Source organism: Lutjanus erythropterus, chromosome 13 (genome assembly GCF_056507025.1).
Source record: "Lutjanus erythropterus isolate fLutEry1 chromosome 13, fLutEry1.hap2, whole genome shotgun sequence".
Classification (NCBI taxonomy): domain Eukaryota; kingdom Metazoa; phylum Chordata; class Actinopteri; order Lutjaniformes; family Lutjanidae; genus Lutjanus; species Lutjanus erythropterus.
The window spans coordinates 23,615,214-23,639,748 of record NC_139329.1 but is presented as its reverse complement, the minus strand read 5'-3'; the positions used below and the strand labels follow the sequence as shown (position 1 = coordinate 23,639,748).

Genomic DNA, 24,535 nt, shown 5'->3' with positions numbered 1-24,535 from the left:
CATAAGTTATCTTGGATGAGTGTATGTGTGCCTCTGTTTCTTTACTTGAAGTTGAAGTTATGTTTACACTGGATATCTCAAAGAAACAGATTCCTTTTGCATGACAATCTGCAAAGAAAAGCCAAACTCTGCAGTAATCAGAGAGGGAAGAAGTTACAGTTTAAACACTGTAGAGGTCACAGCTCGTCCACTGACGACTGACAGACCTGGACTTCGTCGGGTGAAACTTTTCATGGGCTATTAACTTGCAGCATGTAACTCTTTCTTTTCTGCATTTTAGATGCATGACACCCACAAGAATCAGGATCATTTACCAAACTGAATGCAACTTCAATGGAGACCTATTTCTGATGAATCTCTGCACTGCATGAAACAGACATGGATGCTTTTGAGGGAATTCACAGTGTCCGGATTTCCTCTTCTCCGCCGACGTCAACAAAAGCCAGTCCAGGTTATGAGGTCCTGAAAGCTGGGAGATCTGGAATAGCAGTATATTCCTCAACAGTATTCTTCAGCACACCTGATGTCCTGGGAGCCAGACACAAGTCCAGCAGGGAACCTGGAGAGGAGGGATGTGTTGTTGGACGGTAAGAGTCAATACCTAAATCGTTGCATCACAATATTAATTTTCATTAAAGAAAAAACTATTACAATCAGAATCATATGACGTTTGATGTCCGAGCAAACATGTTGTCTTACATCTGGAGAACAAGATTTGAAGGCCAGGGCATCTCTGCAGCAGCATTTAATTATGATGAAACTTTTTTAACTTGGCCATATTGCAATTTTGATGACATTTCAGTTGATTATGCAGCCCAATTAACCCCCCTAAAGGTTACCACAATGGCAGCATATGAAATTAATTAATTAGTTAACTTTATTTGTACAGCACCTTTCGAAAACAAAATATAAAAGAATTACTTTATTCCTTAAATGCTTCACAGTAGACCATTTTGGCACCAGCAGTTAATTTTGCACAATTATCAAACAGCAAGCACCGTCTCAGATGTGGTTCCACTGGTCACTCTGTTCAATCCAACTCCAGTTTTAAGCAAATCTATTAAAGTCACTCTGTCACAAATTCTACCCATAGAGGTGAGGAATGTTTCCTTTAAAATTGGTGATTTTTTTTCACCACTGTCACATTAAGGCAGCAGGTACGTGCAGGTAACAATGCAGGATATTGCTATGTTTTGCATAGTTTGCTCGTAAAGTCTTATTCCGCTGAACAGCCATCAGACAAATGTTGTAAAAAGCGTCCAAAGCAGAGGGACTTCATCTATATATTCACAGACAGCACAGCACATTCAGGCATGTTTTGAGTCTGCAGGGTCAGATCAGGACTTGTTTTGGTTTTGATGTCTGCCTTTATTAGAGAATACAGAGGAGAGCTGACAGGAAATGAGGGAACAAAGAGAGAGATGAGGGGGTAGGATTATGCAACAAAGGTCCCTTGCCAAGGGTGCCCACTGATGTGCTTTTTATGGCAATTATTTTAAGGTCTCTAAAGTGTATTTGTAGAATGAGAAGGGGGATAAATTACTTAATTTCAGGGTTCCCTTTACAATGCTTTAATTTTAATGTGGTCTTTTCAACATTTGAAAAGTACTCAGCTTTTGGATAAAGTGCTTGAATCTGCTTGAAATTTTAATTGTATTGCTTACATAATATCTGACAGAACAGTGACAGTGATGGTTTTATGTCGACTCAGCCAGGTGATGCCAAATTTACTTACAGATAGGTGACACATTTTTAAAATACTACCCTTCTGTAGAGAGCTATTGTGAAAATGATTTTTTGTTGTTTGTGGACGATCTGATTCCATATTGGATTATGATCATCCAGATTACATCATAGTTTTTATGAATTATACTATAAAAATGTAACAGAAAACAACAATATTTTCCAAGAGTTACAGGTGGTGGACAGTCTGCAACAGAGTGACAGTCCTCAACATGTCCTTAGTTTGGATACTCTTGAAACACAGAATAGTAAGATAACAGTTTATAATGTGTCAGGACATTCATATTGGCAGAAAAGCTGGAAAAGCTTGAAAATGCACCTTGAAAATGCTTAAAAAGAAGAAAGAAAAAGGTGTAGGAGCCCTGGAGTTTGCACTGACACTCTTTGTGTGATTAGAGCCTGACTGATGGTGACATACCTGAAAAGCTGCCCCTTAAAATGCCCCTTCAGTGTATTTTTGAAATAATTGTGATCAAGATATGTACTGAACAGCATAAGAATGTTGTCACTGCTCTCTGCTGGACAAACTATGTAATTAGAAGCTGTTTTTGAAGAACCTCCAGCATTTCTTTCGAATTTCTGCACTTCAGTTTCATTTAATTTATTCAACACAGGGGCCAATACATATCTTGAACTAATTATCTGCTTTATGGATGAATGAATGAATAGTTTATTTCAATTAAAATGAACTATTTCACACAATAAAATTCACAACCAAAAAAGCAATAGGCTGAAATCCAAGGCTCTTATAATAATAAGAAGAATGTAAGAAATACAAAAAACGAAAGAGAGACAGAAAGAAACAGAAAGTTTCCTTTAAATTATAATCCTTAATTATTTTACATATTAATAATTTTACATTGTAATCCTTAATTATTTTCCATTTCAAGGCTGATTTGAAACCGAGAGTTACACAGTTGCAGCTCATCACTTAGTTCATTCCATAATTTAGCTCCCAAAACTGAAACATATCTGTATATGGTTATAATTTCCTTCTCTTAATTAAAAAAATGTTGAATATAGACATGAGGGCTTTTATTCCAAAAGAGTATTTCTGTTGTTTTTTTTAAAAAAATGATATCTAAAAATGTTGAGGTGCAGATACTAACAATTGGTTAGTAGATTCATGATTACCAGTTTTCTTTATTATTCTAACACCTTCTTTTACTCTTGTTATCTCTCTTAAAAGCTTTGAAATGCTTCTGCCTATTACAAAGAGATACAGTAAATTTTAGAATAGAACCAGTTGATTCTACTGCTGACAGAAAGTAGGTCCCGCATGAAACTGCTCACAAGGTCTGTGTATTAACTGGGTCATGGTTTTTGGAAAGAGACACTGGTTTTGAATTTGTCAAACGTACTTTTTGTGCTTTGATAATGACAGGGCAAGGCAGACATCTGTATACCCGATAACTGCAAAACTTGGCAACTCACACAAAAACAATCTAGATGAACTGCACCACAGACCGGGGGGCAAATGCGTATTTTTGATTTTGGAGAGAAGTGTCCTTAAAACCTGAACTTATTTTTATACATATGCATTCTTCCTCATTGAGTATTGTTTATTTTAATAATTTTATATTAGTTACGTTAGTCTTTGCCATTTAACTACTTTTGCTTAGTGTGGTATAACTTTTATACTGTTTTTAAAAGTTTTTTTTTTTATCAGTCTTTGTCACCATTTTTATTTATTCCTGTGAATCACTTTGTGATTTTGTTTTGAAAAGTGCTAAATAAATAAAAAAAATATTATTGTTATTATTATTATTATTATTATTATTGTTGTTGTTGTTGTTGTTGTTGTTGTTGTGAAATGGGCCATTCTGAGTACTCAGTATTCATGAGTAATTTTATGTTTGGTGCTTAAAGTATTTGTTGCTTATACTTTTGTACTTTTACCTGAATAAGTTTCAGTGTGGGACACAAAAGGTAAAAATGATGAGACATTTGAGATGAAATGAGATAAGAAGTTAACATGAGATAGAAGGGTGTAAGTAATAAATATGAGATTAAAAAGTCATAATTCTGCAATAAAAAGTCAAAATTAGGAGACAAAAGAAATCACGAGAAGAAAAGTGGAAATTATGAGATAAAAGTCATAATTATTTGACATTATGAGATTTTTAAAAAAGTCATAAATATGTAATAAAAAGTGGAAATTATGAGATAACACTCATAATTATGTGCCAAAATGTGGAAATTATTATTATTATTATTATTATTAGTAGTAGTAGTAGTAGTAGTAGTAGTATCATCATCATCATCATATCTCATAATTACGACTTATCATTGGGTATATTTTCACCGGCAAGATAGGCTTTCACATGTAACAGAGTATTCTTGCACTGTGTAATTTCTACTTTGATCAAAGTAAAAGCTCAGATAAACAGGAGTAGAGGCTGCCTTGACTGTGGCTGTGTCCCCGGCTGTGTCCCCGGCTGTGTCCCCGGCTGTCCGGACAGGGTTTTTGGGCGTTGGGAGTGGATGCGCTGTCATGTGACCTTCTGTGTGAGAAAGAGGCAGAAACTGAGGAGACACGCTCGTTTTCCTGCCTGGAAAAACAAGAACGGGGAGATGAGAAGAAAAGAAGTGAATGTCATGGCTGGAAGAGTGTAAACCAAGTCGTCTGTACAGTTAAACTTTATATTTTATAGTTTTGCTGCTGCAGTTTGCTGCTGCTCGTGTCGGTTTTTGTCGGTCGTCTTCGTCATCGTCCGCATTCCTCCGCTGGCCGTGATTTAAACGGCTCTGATCGGTGTGAGTGAAACAGCTAACGTTAGCTCAGTTTGTGCAGTATCTGTCAATTAAACTACAGCAACAACAACTGGAGGACACTGGAGGGGACAAGCTGACAGACACAGAGACAGACTGGGAGGTTTATCTGCTGGACATTGACAGGGTAAGGGCGGATACTGTGGGGAAACCTCCTGACATTAAAAAGTTGTAATGTTAGCTAACTGCTAGCTAACTGACCGCATCGCTAAAAGTCTAAAAGTCCTGGTTAATGTTTGTAGGTAATTAGCTGCTTTGACCATGAACTTAACTTTGTGGAGAAACGATTGTTAATGCAGTAGCAGAGGGTTTAAAACTGTGGCCCGGGATCCCCCCAGGGTCTGCAACTCCAGTGACTTCACACACTACAACTGAGCTGTAACTCAGTGAGAAAATGTCTATCATGGACAGAGAGTGCTTTGATGCTGACAGACACTATCCTCCCGTCTAAATGGATGATAAGCAAATATTGTCTGAAAACATTTAAATTAGTTTAATATTGAAATGCCAGTTCATTTAAAATGTGTATTTAGCAGAGTTTGCACCCTAATCTAAACCTTGATATAAAGCTAACTTGTTAATAATATACACTTTGTTGCCAGTTTATTAGGTACAGCTAGCTACAGTTAATGCAGTCTCGACTATAGCTGCAACAGTTAATCAGTTATTAAACTATTTACCAATTATTTTGATAACTGATTAATCAGTTTGAGTACTTGAGAAAAAAAGTCAAAATTCTCTGATTTCAGCTTCTTAAATGTTGAATTGTTTTTGTTTTCTTTGCTCCTCTGTGACAGTAAAGTGAATATCTCTGGGTTGTGAGTGAAACAAGACATTCAAAGATGTCATCTTCAGTCCCCCCTACAGACTGAGCCACTGCTTCCCCATGGCAGTGGCTGATAGACGATATCTGTAGTGCTGCATCAGTCTTGCACTGATTAAATGTTGTGTTGGCAATTTGCAGTTGGACTTAGACAACAGCGGCAAAGCAGAAAAGGGGGAATAAATAAGAAAAAACAACAACCACAAAACAACATTTGTATCTGCATCAGCAAAATTGGTATTTTAAACACTGGTATCAGCCCAGAGTTTCACAATCAGTGCGTCTCTGAAGTCGATGAGAATGCTGACTTTCATGCTTGTCATTAGGGTAACTTGCTGTGTATCCCTTTATGAATCCATGAAAAACTGTCACATTAAAACAGTTTTATTTGTAAGGGGCTGTGTATATTTTACATCTAAATTTTGTCATTTATTGTTTTGTATCAGAGTTATCTTAAAAGCTAGCATCTGCAGCTCCTTCGCAGTCACAACTAAAACACACATAAAATGGTGTATGCCACAAAGACAGGACAGGCAAATCAAGATAATTAAATTCACCCCATATCCTAAACTGTCTTTATTGCAAGCCAGTTTAAGGAGTAGATATGAAATCAATATTGACTATATTTCTGTTCATGTTAAGGTTGGTAGATCTGGATCCAGAGCCAGAGTCCAGAGTGGAGGGAGGAGGCCAGGCCGGGCCCACCTCAGGCAGAGATCATGGCAACCTCTCCCGGCTCCGCAGCTCCTCGTTGGAGATCAGAGAAAAAGAAATCAGAGAAAAGGGGTCGGAGATCCTGAGGGAACAGTTGGATGCTGCAAAGAAGGTGTTGCAACCTACTTTATGCTGACACACACAAAGCATCATTGCGTGACCTAAAAAAAAGTTGACAATGCAAATATACTTCCTTGTTAAATGTGGTTGTGACAGTTTCCCCTGCGCATCTCAGGAACTGAAACTGAAGGACAAGGAGTGTGAACGTCTGGCACAGGTCAGGAATCAGCTGGAGCAGGAGCTGGAGGAGCTGACTGCCAGTCTGTTTGAGGTCAGCAGTAATCATTACTCTCTGCTGAGTGCACTGTAATTTTGATACATATCTTTGACACTGATGATGAGGGAAGTGATGTGATGCTGTGATTCATTCGAAGTCTTCACTGACTAGTTTTGTCTGATTGTCTAAAACTCAGATATACTCAATTAACAATGATTATGTTTACATTAACAAAATATTCTGGATTTTTCCGTCATTCTATAAAATACAGTAGTCCTTCTAACCTGTTAACATGAAAATGGAAGCTATAGTATTCTTGTTTACATTCAGCTTTACATAGTCTGTCCTACAGAGTAGACATCTTATATTTATTAAAAGATATGATATAAACACAAAGACATTCACATGTACTTGTATACAAACACACTTTGCCGACTTATATTCAGTTGTACAGTTTTTTTTTTAAATAAATAAAGCTTGTGCTGGAGGGTTAGGCAAGATGAACATTAAAAAAATATTTATTTAATTAAACGAACTAAAAAATAATAAGGCAGAGAAAGGCTACTACTAAATAAATTTAAAAAAGAAAAAATAGCTTGTTTGGTGCCAAAAGTACTTATTTTACTTTTCAAAAACAGATTTACTATAAACCATTGATGAATAATCAAGAACAACTTCTCACCCCCTTTTTTAAAACCACAGTATAAATAGACAACAGTAATGATCAACTACTGAGAGTTTTAACCTTTCATTTACCTTTCAATCTTCATCAAAACAGGAAGCTCACAAGATGGTGCATGAAGCAAACGTCAAACAAGCAGCAGCAGAGAAGCAGCTGAAGGAGGCTCAGGGAAAGGTGTGTGAAGCTGTTCTCTGGAGTTTGTCATGAACTCTGTGACTTTCATGACCCTTTGTCCCATTAAAATTCCTTCATAGAACATAAACTCTTTTTGAATTGCACTCTGATTTCTCTTGCTATTCTCAGTTGTTTATTTTTAGATACATTTGATGTCAACTAAATAGCGTTTTGTCAAAGTTATTGATACTCATCACTGTTTTCTGTGCTTTTTCTGTGTCTGACTCCCAGATTGATGTTCTGCAAGCTGAGGTAACGGCGCTCAAGACTCTGGTGTTGACATCCACACCTTCTTCACCAAACCGCCAGCTGCATCCACAGCTGCAATCTCCAGGAACCAGGGGAGCATACAAACACGTCGGGGGCCACATCCGCAACAAGAGCGCAAGCGCTGCCTTTCCACCTTCACACGGAAAACCAGAACCTTCCTCAGTTTCCATTCAGCCTGCAGCCAAAGAGGACCGAGAGGTAATCTGGATGAAGTCTGTACATTTGCCTCTGTTCTCCTTGAAAGATGTTTTTGCAACTTTAGACTTTGCATGTCTCTGTTTCCATCCTTCAGCCCTGTTTCCAGACACTTGCATCACTGACCTTGAGACAAGTTCTCTTTGCCTTTTCTTTTCTCTCAGTACTAACCTCTCCCTGACTTGTTCTTCTTCTCTGTCTCTGGTGTCTCTTCCTGCTTCTCAGCCTGCTGTTCCTGCTCTCCTCTCTCTGATACTCTGCCTGGTCCCTGGCCAGTCTGTCAGTGTGGCCTTTGACCCTTACTGGCAGGAGCGGGGGGAGGGGCTGGGCACTGACAGCAGACAGGTAACTGCATCCCTTTGACTGGGCCTGACGACCGAAGTCTGTCAGATTTAGCTGCTGGCAGATGTATCAGTTTTCTGTAGTTGTGTCCTTTTATGGGACAATAGGCAATTTCTCTGCCCCAGAGCACAAAGTGAGAACAATACACTTTATCTCTGGGGAAAACGTATCATTGTCTAGTTGAACTCCAGTGTCCTTCTGAAACACATGAGCTAAATGTGTTGTCTCTGTTTTCAGTGTTGCTGTGAGATAGACATGGACCTGATGTTTTAAGACGGTCTTTTTGTCACAGCCCTCAAGATAAGACTTGATTTTAACGTTTGACCTTGTCAGTCGTCTCTTTCAAAAGTATTTTTCAGTGGAACACAATGTTTACTGTTGTCAAAACAGTGTCTTCTGTCTGGTTTGGGAAAGAGTTGGTTCTTCTAATATGAGACAGCTTTACCGGAGAGTAGCAATGTTGGCACAGTTATTTAAACAGCTGAAAGTATGCAGCAGACATAACCTGTTTATGCCACTTTCAATAACTAAACTGTCTAATGATTTTTAGAAATGCTCGTGCGATGGCTCAAGAAATAGCAATGTTGGTCTGTCTGTCTGTCTACAACTACAGTCCAAAATGAAATATCTTAACAGCCATCACAAGGATGCTAAGAAATTAGGTGCTTATTTTCATGGTGCCCAGAGGGTTTAGCTGTCTTTTTCTAGTGCCATCAGCAGGTAAAAGTTTTCAATTATCCAGTGAAATATATCAACATCTACTTGGTGGATTGCCATGATTTTGGTACAGAAATTCAGGCTCCTCTTCAGGATAAATTATAACAACTTTGGCAATCTCTTAATTTTTCCTTCAGTGTTACCATCAGGTCAAAAGTTTAAGGTCTTTAATTGTACAAGAATTTGTTTAAAGTTTAAAGTTTTTGTTTGAAATTTATGCATTGAGTGGTGAAGGCAGACATTTTGGATCTGAATGGTTCTACTGTACTGTATAAATCATTTTGTCAGCTGATGTTTTATAGGTGTGTTGATCACTATGAATGATTTAATGATAATTTGGAAAGGTGCTGGGGATTATGGCTTTCATGTTACGAGACTTTTCAACTGTTAAAGCTCTTTAAAACCTTGCCTGATATCAGACAATCCATTGCACTCTCTTTCCATCTTTAGTCTGACATTGTCTCCACTCTAACCAGTTTCTGTGGGGGAGGAGGGGATTCGAGTTTCTATAACCAATCACTAGAGACAAACATATCTGTCTGAATCTAATGTCATTCTAATGTCACCCGTGGCACTGACTGGCTAATCTTTAGTACCCCAGTGGCGGTCATTGGATTGATTGACGGCCACTTGAGTGGGCAGATTCAAAGGTCTGGACGCAGGCAAAGTGAAAACCCATCAACCTCAAGCTAAAAAGCAAACAAATCTTGTATTTTGGGGGTGGGGGTATTAACTGTAGCTGCATGTAAATGACACATTAGACATGTAGTTTAATAATAATTGAGTGTGATGGTTTACTTTTTGCAGATGGACTCCGTTCTGTATGCAGAGTTTCTGATGTGGAAGGAAAATCCCAGTCTGGAGCGCTCCTCTGCCTTCTTGAGCCGCATCTACAGAGAAGACATCGGACCCTGCCTCTCCTTCACCAGATCTGAGGTCTGAATCTCACCTACACCACTGCATGTGTTATATTTCAGTGTTTCAAGTTATGTTAATATTATTGATGACTGTTCTCCACAGCTGTCACAGCTGGTGCAGAGTGCAGTGGAAAACAACTCTTTGACTATCGAACCTGTGGCCATGTCAGCGTTACCGATGGTTAAAGCCTCAGCTGTAGAGTGTGGTGGTCCTAAGTGAGTTATCAGACCTACATATCAGTTCTTATCCTGTTCTCTATTTCACCATTCACTGCTCAACAATTGCTTAGTCAACACTGAAAATTCACTCTTATTTGGTTTTGGTTTCTTCCCTGATGAGTAATGGTCATAGCTGGAGGTTTTTCACTGTCTTCACCACATATCTGACAGGGGTTTAATCAATGGGCACATTTCTAATCACTGTCTGATTTAAAAATCTTTTTCTTCCAGTGGCTTTAGGGCAGCAATAGAGACGTAAGTCCTCGCAGAAACCAATCAGTTGTTCAGCTTCACACTAACACAAATTACTCTAGCATGAAATGAAGTCTGCCTGTCCGGACGTATGAAAATATGTGAACAAATCTGTACATGAATTATCTGCATGTGTATATTAAGGAAACCTTGAACCTTTTCCTCTTCCAGTGACTAACTTTCTCTGATTGTGCACTATTTTGTGTGTTCTCACTTTTTGTTGTTATTCAAAGATAGGATACCTACTGTAGGTTTAATTAATAATACCTTATGGGATATAACTCATGTTGAGAGTTTGCTGTGATAAAACACTGTGTGTGTATCCATGTCTTGTAGCTGTACTTGTCTGACAATTGATCTTCTGTATTTGTAGAAAATGTGCATTAAGCGGTATGTCACGGCTCTGCCGACATCGCATTAAGCTTGGTGACAAGGGGAGCTACTATTACATCTCTCCTTCCAGCCGAGCACGGGTAAATATCACTTCATCTCTGTAACCCTCATTAGACAGATACACTGCTGCTACAACTGTTAATATATGACCTTATTTCATCTTTCTAGATCACAGCTGTTTGCAACTTTTTTACTTATATCCGCTACATCCAGCAGGGCCTGGTGAGACATGATGGTAAGTTAACACTAAAATGTGTTTGAATTTTAAATATCATGTATTTTTTATGTAAGTCTTCGACTGGCTTTGTTTTGCCAGCTTTGATTCTTGCTTTGCCAACAAAGGTTTTATTCAGTGAACTGACGTCTTGTATCTGTTGTTGTTGTCTGTTTGTCCAGCGGAGCAGATGTTCTGGGAGGTGATGCGTCTCCGTAGAGAGATGACTGTGGCCAAGTTAGGTTTCTACCTCACTGACCAGGGCTAGAGCACCAGACAGTCCACTGAAACACACGGCAGGACGGCGCAATCCCAGGACCTGGATCATTCAAGGTTCTAGTCAGGGTTAAACTGTGGTAACAAACAGGTCATGGATCACTTTCAGTAGCAGATATTGTGCTGCAGCAGAGGTCAATCAACAAGGGAAGCAGAAACTGTTCATGTGCCACTTTTATGCAATAAGATAAATAACTGAACCAGCACAGCTAGAAAGAAAGATAAGAGTGTTATTCCCAGATATATAAGATATATTTTTCAGTTACACTGCAGGCCTCCAGTAGTCCACTAGTGAGGAGAATTGTTTCTGTTTCTGAACCTCCCAGGTGGAGTACACAAAACTTCTTACGACAACACAATAGATTCTATGTATCACGTTTCAGGCTGTGTTGAACAGAAGAACACAAAATGAAAGCAGTCGAGAGTTTAGCTGGTCTTTTACCTCAAGTATTACATACTTATGTAACTATGTAATGTAGTAGCTCTGAGATTGACAATATTCACGTAGTTTCACCAGAACTATTATTTGGGTTGTTTTTGTTTATTTTTACATAAATACAATGCTCACTAGCATCTGAGTTACTTTCAGTTACGAGTTCAAACACCACAGTGACTTTCGTCACAGCATGGCCTTAATTTTGTTGCACTACCTGTTCTGGAAGCCTCATATAGAAACACAAAGGAAACAGTTTAATGTCAGCCTGCCCTGTACTTAATAATTAGATATATTGTTAAAGGGATAGTTTGGACTTTTTGAAGTTTTAAGAGATACCTATCCATAGTCAGTGTTTTACCTACCGTAGATAGTGATCGGTAACCCCCTTTAGGAGAAGCCACAGGTGTACCTAGTAGGAGGCTAAGCAATGTACTGCTGAGGACAGTCTCAGCAGCAAAAGGTACGTTAGCCACCTAAAAAAAGTGGTCCACCTAAAAAAAATCATTATCAGTCAAAGTGTACCCTATATTTAGAAGATTTCCATAGTTTTATCTTCCTGTCAGACAGCCTTTTTTAATGGGAAACCGCATCAGTAGTTTTATCTGGGCAGACACAGGAGTTGAGGTCTACCCATGCCTCGATCGAAGGTTGAAAATATTCTAAATATAGCATACACTTAAACATATATATTATATATTTTTCAGATAGGCCTATTTTAAGTGGCTAAAATATGTCTTGCTGCTGACAATGTCCACAGCAGTACATTGTTTAGCTTCCTACACTGTTGCCTCTCCAAACTGCAGGCGTGCCGAACGCCATCTACTGTAGGTAATACACTAACTGTGGATAAATACCTTATACAACCCCACTTAACATAATCTTTACTATCCCTTTAATGAATTAGTTTCATCCATGCTCAAAATAGTGACAGTTTTACATTATAGTCAGAAAATTCTAAAGCTTTAATACAAGTGATTAAAATATGCACAAACTGTTGCAACTGTAGTGTTGCATGTCTGCAATGAACAGTATGTACATACAGTAAAAGCCATACATGACTTTGCATGAATGTAGTACATAGCCATATTATGCAATGTATATTGGTTGTACCTCATAGTATAAATTTATTATTGTTAATTTTTACAGAAAGTGGTCTTTAGAAGGTAAAAATGAAGAATATTGTGTCAGAAAGTGCAATAACTGCTTCTTAGCCTTCATTAGGGCTTTGAGGTTTCTAACCTCAGTGTACTGATCTGTAACTGTGTCTTCCAGTGTAAACACTCCATTAAAGATGAGGCATTGTAGCCTGATTACATCACCTTCCTACTGTGTGTGATTTATAGGTCAAAATCTGAGCAGGTAAATGGATTAGCTGGTTTGACTTTGATGTCGGGTCTTTGTGGCCTTTTGTAAAAGTTAAGACTTAAGCTTAAGAAAGATGATTCATCACTGTAATTCTTTTACCACCAGATGACACAGAGACCTATTTCTCTCAGCACGACACTGTGCTAGCTGTAGATTAAGGCCATTGCCAGGAACAGCCTGGTTCCCCCGATACAAAACGCCCTGAAACACACACACATACACACACACAGTTGCCTAACAGGTTTGTGAGCAGGAATCAGGCACAGGGATACTAAGACCATATCCCGCTCAGAGGGGCTTTACGGTAGGAAAATCTGGTTTTGGAGCAGACATTCCAGTAAGGTTTTAGTTTCCGGATTGAGAGGACTTTTGTAAGATTGTTATTCTGTTTTCATGACCTCATCGTACAGATTACCACCTTAATAATGAACCTTAATACACAGTTTGACTTGGAGTTAATGAGCGTGCACAGTCAGTCTGGTCAGTGACATAATGTGTTGTCAGAGGACAAAACATGTCATCATATGAGCTGGTCAACAATGGACGCTTGGATACTGACTATAATAAATTAACAAAACAAAATTAACAAGACAAAATATTCTACCACAATATACAGTTAAACACAAGTCCATAAGGTCAACAGATAATTGTTTTACATCGCAAATGTATTGAACAGTAAGATAATTTTCATATAAAATACAGGAATATTAGAACAAAAACTGAACAGACTTTTTTTTTTTTTTTTTTTTTTTTTTTTAACTTTTCCCCTGGCAACATCCAGCATTGACCAACTCTTCTTTCTTGGGGAAATATCTGCAAAAGAGACATTTACTTAATTATATTTAATTTTAAAAGTACTGTTTTATTAAGTGTTTATGTGATGTGACTGGGTCATCTATAGACTTTATAGGGACCCTAGTCAATAGTCCTGTAGTATTTTTCTTTTTTTTTTCAGAAAATAACAAAATATGGCCCAGATTTGTCTATTAAATTGTTATCTGCCTTCAGTGACTTACCTTCGATAACAGAACATCAGCAGCAGCAGCGCAGACACACCACCAATCACTACTATCACCGCAGTGACAACTGAGACTGCAGATGGCGAGGATGATTCTGGATCAAAAGCCAAAGATGCTTATATCTTATACATGTTTAAATTTCTCAGCATTGTAAGTAAGGGAAGATTAATAAAAAAAAAACTTACAAAGTACTTCACAATAAAAGGACCAACCTGAGCAAATAAAGGAACCCGGTATGTTGAGACACTCCAGGTTTTGCGGGCAGACAGTAATTTGTTCCTCACATTCGTTAATATCTGCAACAATCAGTCAAAAACATCAGAAATCAATTAGACATATTGTATCTAATGGGATGGGTCAGTTATTCACACCTACTGTTCATCTTTCAGTAAAATCATATGATGTGGGGATATTGTAGTGTCACGACACACAAGTTTTTTCTCAACTGATGAAAAACAAACAACAGGTAAGACTTTCAGGGATAGTTTACAGAGCAACTTCACCTAAAGGTCTATTTAGTAGCTCCTCTGGAGCTTTTGATGGCACCACATGGTCTTCCTCAGTATTTTTTTGCAGATGTGGAAATTTAGATGTTCAAATTTCTATTCTATTTTTCAAGCACTTTTGATGTTTAAGTTAAGATTGAAACCTCACTTGTTGACTACTGTCTCCAAGGTCAAGAATTAACTTTATATCTCAAGCTTCAAGACAGCATGCTGGGGACAAGAAGTACTTAAATGGTAACTTCAATATTTTTAAATCTGGACGCTATTTTCTGAATTTTTTTGTGTTAAACTGACTGATGGAGGCTTCATACCTTGACATGTTGGGGGTGTGGGGCTCCACTGCTGACTGCTTGGATCACAGCTGAGCGATGAAGATCCCAGCAGCTTGAAGCCAGAGTGACACTGATACAGAATCACAGAGTCGCAGAGCAGCGAGTAGCCAGATTGAATCCTGGGTATCGGTCCACAGCTGGGATCTGGGAGAGAGGACAGGCATGTCCAAGTAGGAAGACGTAAAGACACAACAGACAAAGGTGAAATGACAGAGTCTTCTTTTCCTCTTCCTCACCTGTGTCCACTTCTTTCCATGGGCTGAGGTCGAGGTGGGAGATGAGTGGGTGTGAACAGGCCAGCATGTCCTCCGGCCTCTCAGTGCGTGAGAACGGGTCAGCAGGGACATGAGTGATGTGGGTGTTGTCACAAATGATGCGGGACAGCGAGACGCCATGGAGATGTCTCCTCTGGATGCTTGTGAACACTCCTTCCCGCTCCCACCAAAACCTAAACATAAAAAGACAGATTTAGATTGATGTTCTTGCATCATGATGGTTATAATTTTACATCAGGATGTAGTTTTACTTGTCCCCGTCTCTCAGCGCTTTAAACTGTCTTGCCAGCAGGCAGGACAGGAGCGGTCCGACTCGACCCCCGGGCAGAGCAGGCTCAGAGATGGCCCCCACCCACAAATCTATGTTGTGCGGCGTCCCGTACAGGAGCTGAAATTTGTGAGCCAAAGTGAAGTTACTCAGAATTTCAGCCAGTTCTGATGTCGTGTTTGGAACTGAGAGGCTGCAGAATCGTCTCCACGATCCGTAACCTGACAAGAAGAGAGGGGTCAGATGGCAGGAGTTTAAAGATACTGAAGGGAGAGCATTAAAGGGATTGTTATTATTTTTTTAAGTGGAGTTGTATGGTGGTCTGCTGAGTTGAGCTGAGCACTGTAGCAAATACACTGACTATGGATAGGTACTTTATACAACCCCACTTGAAAAAAATCCAACTATCCACCATCCCTTTAAATATAGGTTTCCAATTACTTGAAACAAAGCGCACCTCTACTAAACATTAGAATAAATTAAAACACTTCAGTGAAAGAAAGCATCGACCTTTTGGGACATTTATCTATGGTGCATGTAAACAATGTTTTGATTTAGTTTGCCTGATGATATTTCTTCTCAGGACAGTGTGAGCAGGTATCTTCCTAATACTACGGTCACGTTGGCATAAATGTTGGCAAAGACAGCAGTGGACTTTTTTGATTAAGCCGCTACATGCAATGTGATTTATAGTATGAGGAAGAGTGGAAACCACGCCCTCTGTACCAGTTGTGTGTTGGGAGTGCCACTATTGTTACTGGTAAATGACCTCACATAATTCCCAGCAGAGCTCCACCCGGCTTCAACCTGAGCAGAGGTCTAATCAGCCAGAAAAACTGAAAACATCTGTGTGGGTGTGCAGGGCCTTTATTAAGTGTGGCTTTTGTTGAAGCCATCATCTACCAACTAAATTGAATTTATTTAATGTTTCAGGACACATTTCTGTCAAAGGTAAACTTTTATCTCCACTCATTTCTAGCCTAATGTTGACTCTAAATCAGTAAACTTTTGTCCTGACTGACAGGTGATGTTTACTCTTGTGGGCATCTTGAGTGCTAATGACCACACATTCCTACATCTGGAACTGGTTCTTGAATCAACAGACTTTCCTCACAGCAGACATTCAAAAACACAAGTGTGGCTAATTACTGCATTTGTTTTGTTGTGAAAGTTCCAGAGGGTTGGTATTGTGCATGTTGACTTTCACACTAATGTATACAGTATGCAGTGTCACTGCCAATCAAAGCTTTCCTAAGAGAAAGGACAATGATTTTCCAAAGATTAAAGGTGTTTTTTTTTTTTTTTTTTACATTTTTCTGTAACTCTCCCACCAAATGTTTTGCAGCTGTGAGAAGAATTGCATGGTTAGACAAAAATGTGCATCAGAAGCACAAATCAAGCATAGAAATCCACATCCAGAATTTTTTTTTAGTGTACTTAAAGCAACATTCTTCAACTATTCTGCCTAAACAGCTTCAAAATCTTTTTGATGTTACATTGACTTGTACTGGGGTGAACGGTGAAGGGTTTTCACACTACGCTACTTTGGTGTCCTGGGCACGAAGTGTGTGACACTTTATGGCACTTTGTCACACACCACCAGCTATGTCACTGATTTGGGTTAAACTAGATCATATTTTATGGAGAAAATGTTTTCAGGTTTCCCCTCTGATGTCTTCTAACTCTGCCTCAGCTCTCTGTGTTTTACAGAGTTTCTTAATGGAGGGTAAAGTAAACTGCTGCTAAACTTAGCTGCTGTTAGGTTGTTAGCTTGGCCATATTCCACGGTAACACTGCAAAGAAAGACTGCGAAGAAACCGAAGACGACGTTGAAGGAGGAAGATAAGAGAAGGTAAAGAGAGTGACTAAGCAACAGGCTGCTGGATAAGAGTAAATGCTGGATTGGATTTTAGTCTCTGCCAAGAGCTTTGTGAAACAAAAGGCTGCTGACACTGAGCTGGACTTCATGCTATTTGACTGCTAAGTGACATTAGCTGGCTTGCTCTGTCTTGTGTTGTAGGACTTGTTTGATCTTTGGCTGCTAGCAAAGTTGTCAGCTTGCTAGTTTTTTTTAATCATAATTCATCATAACAATTGCCTTTGTGCCTTTGTATGCGGTGTATAAGTGACTTGCGCTCTAAACTGTAGGGCTGCCAAATTGCAAGAAATCTCAAATCTGACATAATGTTGCTCACCTGGCAGGCCGTGATCACGGCCCCTTTGGAGGTTAAGGGCCCCGAGGTCCAAAGGCATCCCGCCTTGTGCCTGAAATAACCTTTCTGTCAGCTCCTCCACCATCATCTGACCTGGAGTCTGCAGCTTGGCCGGAGACAGTAACAGACCGCGCAGCACAGGGTCGATACCACCTGACACACAGAAACAGAAAGCATCAGTAAATCACACGTCATTTGTGTTTAATGGATGACAGCATCGTCTTTTACCTTCCTGCACAATTCTCCATGAGGCAAACAGTGAATGGTGCAGAGGCAGCGGGGGATGCTGGGAGTTCGTGGTGTATCCTGACCCCAGCCTGCTCACAACCGGCTGCACGGTGACGTGGGCAAAGCGAAACGCAGCAGCTGCAAAGACATTGGCGATGCTGGGATCCACATCAGGGTCGTAACCCTTGTAGGGAGGCATCAGACGAGACATGGCACCCTCACCGAGGACCCGTGGCAGGTAGTGCTCCCATGTGAGGATCTGGAAGGTAAAGGAAGCAGGTCAGAGTAGGTGGAAGTGAATAGATGTCTGTCTGAAGCTGCCAGTGATACCTGATGGATGGCTCCTATGATCTTGCGGGCCTCCTGATAGAGGGTGTCGGGACTCCAGTGAGGGTTGAGCAGGTGCAGCTCTCTGACCAGCCGGTTGTGCTCTCTCAGAAAGAGTGTGTGCAGCGCGATCATTCCCAGATGTTCATTGGCTCTTGAATCACCTGTGAAACATGTATCATGAACGCCAGCTCCACTGAAGCCTGCAGAACAGACATCTCGCCACATGAACTCACTCACCAGCCTGAAAGCAGGACGTGGTGTTCTCTTGGTGCTTGGATCTGTCCGACACCCCTGAAGTGGTGGAGTTGCGGGGGCCGCAGGGGTCCAGGTGAGCCTGCAGGCGTGGCAGGAACGGCATGTAGGCCAGCTCCTGATCTGAATGCTGGGAGTTGAGGGCCATGGTGCCCAGAGGAGAGGAGAGGTTTCTCAGAGCTGAGGCCAGACTGGTGGAGCTGCCATACACCATGCTGGCGTCTACAAAGGAGGTGATGGCATTGAGCTGCTCTCTGTGGCGGTGAGATGGGACGCCTGCGACACAGCTGGGAGCAGAGCGGAAGAAAGGCATGCAACTCTGCACGCCATTACGAGGATCTGACAGAGGGATCTGAGAAGACAGGTTTGATGGTTATATAGTCAATTTATTGTCAAATATGAAGGGATGTAAAGGCTATAATTCATTCTGACCCTTTTCACTCACGCGCACATACATCTTTTCACATGCATGTATTTCTACTCAAATATATGTACACTTTTAAACACATAAATTTATTTTTACTCCCACGTACACATATGCGCCCTTCCACACATGTATTTTTATATGCATGTGTTTTGTCTCATCCTTTTTTGGTATCCGTTACTTTCACTGACACAGGAAGTTCCTTCTTAAGCAGGAAGTCACTCTAAAAACCAGGAAGCACATGTGCAAGAGTTACACAACACTAAAGTTAGCTTTGGATTCAGCTGTTAAGACAAAAAAGTTAACTTAACTTAATCTCCACTGTTTTTTGTACCTCTTACTGGTGTGTCTGTTCTGTCGCGGTTTAGTTACAACAAAACTACTTGGTTAGGTTCAAGAAAAGATTAAGGTTTGGGTTAAAATGGACCATCGGACATGGACATGTTAGAAAGGCATTCTGGCAGAAAGCCCTGATGGCTAGCTTCTCCCATGTGCTGGATACCAAAAAAAGATGAGACTAAATAAACATATGTGAGTGTCAAGTATGTAACAGTATAAAATGATAATATATGTGTTTGAAAGGAGAATGTCTGTGTGTGAAAGGCCCACAATACAATATGTCTTTATGGCCCCTTTATTTTTTTGCTTTCCTTTTTTCTAGTTTTACTTTATTTTATTTTACTATGTATGTATGTATATTTTATTTAATTTAAAATATGTACAGTACTGTTTCTGGTTTGTTTTATGTATTTCTTTTATTTTATTTTATGTATATCTAGTGTTTTGGGCAAAAACATTTCCTCCAAGATAAAATTCTATTTTATAAAACTAAAGATGTTTGGTCACTGAGCCAAAAACAAGACCCTAGTTAAGATGGTGATGAAGGAACACTATTTTCATCTATTCAATTTCCTTTATTTAGCAGATTTAACAGTATGTCAACTTTATTTTTTATTTGCCTACTATGTAAGCTATATGAAAGCAAGACCAAGCACACTGTAAGGAAAAAAAAGTTTAGAATAGTAGTAATAGTTTTTTTTTCAGAAAGGATAACTTTGGTTCTTAATCTTCTAAAAGGAAAGAAAAATCTTTGTGTTAACTGGTCATAGCCCAAAGACAATATACAACCAAAGAAAATGGGTCACAAGTAGACATTTGCATGTAATGTCTTTAGCATCTGCTTACATAACTTGTAGGTTTTACATATTTTAATTGTAAATATTGTGTCATATTTGAAATTTAAAAACACGCCACTAAAATTAGATAACAGAGTTGTAGCGTATAGGATGTTGAATGAAGAACTACTCAAGGAGGGACAGAAAAACCCTGAGAAGCAGTTCATAGTAAGATTCACCTGTATGGGGAAGCAGGGCGTGTCCCGGCTGCAGGTGTGGGTGCAGTCAGCTCCCGTCCTGAAGGCGGCTGTACTGGGGCTCTGAGGCGTCAGCACCACATCGTGGTCGATCCACTGACCCCACTCCACCATCAGGTGGGACAGCGTGGAGTCCAGAGAGATGTTGTCATTGTGAGTGAAGAGCACCTCCTGAGACACCAGACGCACCTGGATAACACACACAGTGACAGCAGCTGACAGGACAGAGAAGAAAGTGCTGCAGCAGTAGTTGTAGTCAAGACGACCTAAACTGAGACCAATTCATGACCGAGACCAGACACTTTGGATAAAAATGTGTGTATAATGATATATAATAATATATATGTACACATAACCTCTATGTGACTTTCTGTTTGTATGTATTTAATATGTAAATATGTATTTTGAATGCACACTCTACATGTAATATGTATTTTTTGTATCAACTATAAGTAATCATTCTTTGTTCTACATGTGATTCACGTGTACCTAAAGTACAAAAAGGTGTAGAAAGATGTTTCTGATGAGCTCCCTGAACTAATGGACTGTCCAGGTGTACTCTAAAACACTTAGTACAGTCCAAGCTCCCAAGCTCGCACTGGGACACCTTCTCTCAGCACTTTTAAGTCTACAGTTTGTGTCTTTGGTGTTGGACTTCAAAACTCAACATATTGCTAAAGGATTGAACCCACAACCTCTAAACTTCTCACCAGCTGTATTACTGCTTGAGCCATTCAGTCCAGCTCACTCAAACTCCCCTTTTGAAGCTTTTTGATCTTGTCTTTAGATGTCAGACTTCAAAATTCAAAAAGTCTCGAGCAAAAGGCTCAAACCTCAAAATAAGGACTTTCCCCTTGCCCAGGGCAAGTAAAATGCAGAGTAAAATCTTGAGCCCATTCTTGAGTGTTACAGTACTATTCTGCAGGACTCTTACTGGTGGCAGAGTGGCGTTATGGTAGGTGTGCTCTGGGTCCCAGCCTCTGGGTGTCCCCCACACATCCTCGTATTCTGGAGGCAGCCAGCGGGAATACGGGATGTTTGCAGCCCCCCACCTGGGATGCTGTCTGAACAGGATGAGACCATGACAGACACACCGTTATCACAAAAACAAAACAAAAAACAACATGAAACTCTATTTGAGACAGCAGTGCGATCACTGACTTGTTGTTGCATTCTCCTGTGATGGATCTGTAGCGCTCAGACAGACAGCCGGAGTCACAGCTGGGTCTCTGCAGCTCGGCGGAGCAGCCCGTCGCCTGCAGCAGATTCTCCACATCACCTTCGCTCAGCAGCTCTTTGGGAACATACAGCAAACACAACACCTAGATCAGACAAAGAGTAACTTACATATTCACAATGAAAACCCCTAGCTGGCTTTAACCTCTTATCTGCACGTTTAGGTCACGGCTGGCTACTGTTGTCTTATTTTATTGAAGGCATAAAGCAGAAACACAAAAAGGAATTTTAAAAATGTTACACAAATCAGATTGTATTGTGGACTTTCCATTGTGGTATTATGTGTGCTGCTAACTGAGATCTGAGATCCAGAGGATATAATGAGAAGCATGTAGTATCACGCTGCTGTTCAGTACCATGAGGGCTGGGCTGCACCATGGTGTGAGTGTAGACCATCTCTCTGATCAGCTCCACAGTGTTGTCCAGCAGCTCTGCAGCCCAGATCTGAGTCCTGGTTTTGGCTTCAGTCTGTTTAAACTGAGCCAGCAGGTCACTGGGTCTCAGGGCGCCTTCAGACAGAGACTTCTTCACCCTGGAAACATTAGTAGCTTTGTCTTTAAAGCCATCACGTTGCTCTATCGTTCCCCTTTTTAACAGGTCCGTCTATTTTGCCATCTTAATAGAAGACAGAACTATATTTGAGAAAAAATAGCCCTACAACTTCTTTAAGCACTTAACAGCATGCAATATCAGGCAGATTTTACTAAAGCTAGAATTCTGATTTAAAGCTATTCATGCTTTGGGCCATTGATAGTTTGCTTTGTAATTTACACAGTTTTAATTGCATTATTAATTGTTTTTATGTTCATCATATTTCCTTTAATTAATCAGGATTTTTATGATGCACTGCAACGATGCCTTGTATAGAGAGGAGGTTAAAACAAAAAAAAGGAAAAGAAATGCTGCATGAGGCCACCAAAGGCAATGAATGCTTGACCAGCTGAGTTTTAAAGAACACAAAAGGTAAGAATAACACATATGAGTTGTCTGCAATGCAAAGGTATTCAATTATAAACAACAACACAACAATAGACACTATATTGCCGTGTATTAGTTGCTATAGTTTTCTGTCATTACCTAGGGTGGATTTTTATGATTAGGTGCGAGAGTTCTAAATTATGATTAATTAAAGAACAGATTGATGCAGAAATTGCACAACTCTTCCTCAGTGCTAATGTTCAACACCTGCCCTTTAAAAAGGCTCTGAATAGCTCTGATGGGTATTGCCCCAGAAATTTTTACCTTTCACTTGTGCGTGCGTATGCAGCATCGGTCAGCTCAATCGCCCTCTGTAGAGCCTCCTTCACAAACACAGACCCCAAATACACAGTCCCTGAAACTACCACAAAGAAAAACTTCAGTTATAAAGGCTCCTCAGTACTGAGTCTCATCAGTAATAATCTAGCAGAAATCCTACCTGAGGTGTTGTCAAATTCTCTGCTCAGTGAAGCATGCTCAGGGACGGAGAGCAGGACAAGAGTCAGTCCAAGCAAAGAGACGGACACCTGAAACCAGCACACATCCAACTGAATATCTCAAGAAATGTGGCACTTTATTCTGTCAAACTAATTAAAAATAAACGAGAAGTAAAAAAACAGAAACTCACCATCAGTGCTGTGTCCATCTAGAATGTCAAACAGTTCAGTATGTGCAGAAAAGATTTACTTTAGTTTCAGAAAACTAATCCCGCTCATAGCATCTTACCACTGCGCTGACCGTGACTCATCTTGAGAGCCAACCGGTGTGAGTGTGAGTGTGAGTGTGTGTGTGTGTTCAGCTCAGAGCGTAGTTTGTGGCATTTATACACTGGCAGCAGGGCCAACAGGTATGTGCAGAATCCCCTTATCTGTCCTCCTGGTGACAGGAACGCAACATCAAACACTGGACTCAGCGCTGCCTCGAGCAAAGAAGCTTTCAAATCAAATTTACTTCTGTCCACTCAGCCATGATGAAAACCCTCTGTCATATTTGGATCATTTCAATTAAATTAAACAATTCTACCCATCCCCTAAGGACGTATATCTTCAAATACTGTCCAAGAAACTTGAGCTGCAGATTTACTCTTACTGAGTAGCCAAATGGGATTTCACAACGACACATAACGTTCATTTTTTTGTGGATCATTTTGCATTTTGCGTCCGTGTCTTCGCCACTGGCCAAAAGCTTCAATCTGATCGTCCCTGTGCCAGTGACACACACAGGTGGGTGAGCTGGAAGATGAGGAAAGTGAAGAGGATTCTGGGAAATGATACATAACATTACGGAGCATCAATAATCAGACAGAAAGGATTCAGTTAAATCATTGTAGAGGACATGGCTCATCTGGCCGTGTCCGGTATGAGCCTTCAAAACTCAAATGTGAAGGACCTCTCTCTGCCCGCTTCGTCTCTTTGATGCTCCAGGTGTGTGATACCATCAAGTGAGTCATGAGTGCCATTTCATTACGTTGTTATTAATATTATCTCTGTTGTCCCACATTACCCATCATCCACTGTAGCTGCTGTTGATGTTCTAGATTTCAAATGTAGGAATTTTTTGTGAGTCAGCTGACGGTCTTTTGCAACACAACAGTCTCCGGTTGTTTTTAGATCATTTTAGGTGCTTGTTTTGGTTCAACCTCACAAAACCATGGCCATGACCATAAGCTGGACTTTATTTTGTGATTTTAATAAAAATACTCTTTAAGGCTACTATAAGGAACATTTCTATTTTGTTGATTTTGGAGGCCCTTGTGGGCAAAAGTAGTTATCAGGCTCCTTTTAGTACCGTTAAAGCTATTGCAAGTTTTTCACTCACTATATAACTCAATTCTCAATTTAATACTGATGTCTCTATATGACCTACATAAGTTAATAATGAGACCATACCTGAGAATTTCTGTATATTTACTCTTAATGCCTGCCACGGGGTCAGATTCTCCTGGAAATGAAATGAAACAAGCCTGTGTTAACATTTTCCCAGACAGTTACAGCAAAGTGTACGTTAGCCAGTGAAAAAGAAGCAGGAGGAGATTTTTATTGCGATAGTTTTACTTTTGATGTTATATTTTGTGGTTATTACAGTGAAAACACTACTGATTTTGTCCACAGGGGGTTTCAAAAAACAAAATGTTAAAGTTCCTTGTGGTAGCTTTAAAGAAAAAGATGGAAACTTTGAGCTGAATTTTCTATGCTTTTGGAAAGCACAAAATTATTAATTCATCCGCAAAGTGAATTACAGTGTCATGTGTGTTTTTCCTCTGCTCTTTATGTGGACTTCCCCAAAGTTCCTGACATGCATGAGCCAAAAAAAAAAAAAAC

At 39.9% G+C, this 24,535-nt stretch overlaps 2 protein-coding genes across 5 annotated transcripts; one reads left to right on the top strand and one right to left on the bottom strand.

Moving 5' to 3' along the window:
* The first annotated feature begins 269 nt into the window (after positions 1-269).
* Positions 270-12,731, top strand: rab3il1 (RAB3A interacting protein (rabin3)-like 1). Of its 4 annotated transcripts, XM_084734994.1 has the most exons (12): positions 270-587; positions 5,981-6,164; positions 6,288-6,383; positions 7,108-7,185; positions 7,417-7,653; positions 7,876-7,995; positions 9,517-9,645; positions 9,730-9,842; positions 10,077-10,100; positions 10,471-10,570; positions 10,659-10,725; positions 10,887-12,731. In XM_084734994.1, exons 1-12 carry the CDS (start codon positions 379-381, stop codon positions 10,970-10,972), a joined length of 1,443 nt encoding a protein of 480 aa, XP_084591120.1. In that variant the 5' UTR covers positions 270-378; the 3' UTR covers positions 10,973-12,731. The 4 variants fall into 4 exon arrangements, with proteins under 4 accessions (XP_084591120.1, XP_084591121.1, XP_084591122.1 ...); XM_084734995.1 differs by lacking the exon at positions 10,077-10,100; XM_084734996.1 differs by lacking the exon at positions 7,876-7,995 and having other exon boundaries at positions 277-587.
* epx (eosinophil peroxidase) lies at positions 12,361-23,844 on the bottom strand. The gene is made up of 17 exons (XM_084734993.1): positions 22,843-23,844; positions 22,654-22,741; positions 22,479-22,575; positions 21,593-21,768; positions 21,162-21,294; positions 20,935-21,064; positions 19,983-20,189; positions 18,190-18,556; positions 17,953-18,113; positions 17,623-17,881; positions 17,377-17,547; positions 15,165-15,402; positions 14,875-15,086; positions 14,618-14,782; positions 14,013-14,096; positions 13,798-13,894; positions 12,361-13,594 (listed from the first exon to the last, which is right to left on the bottom strand). Exons 1-17 carry the CDS (start codon positions 22,858-22,860, stop codon positions 13,537-13,539), a joined length of 2,661 nt encoding a protein of 886 aa, XP_084591119.1. The 5' UTR covers positions 22,861-23,844; the 3' UTR covers positions 12,361-13,536.
* Between the last annotated feature and the right edge of the window lie 691 nt (positions 23,845-24,535).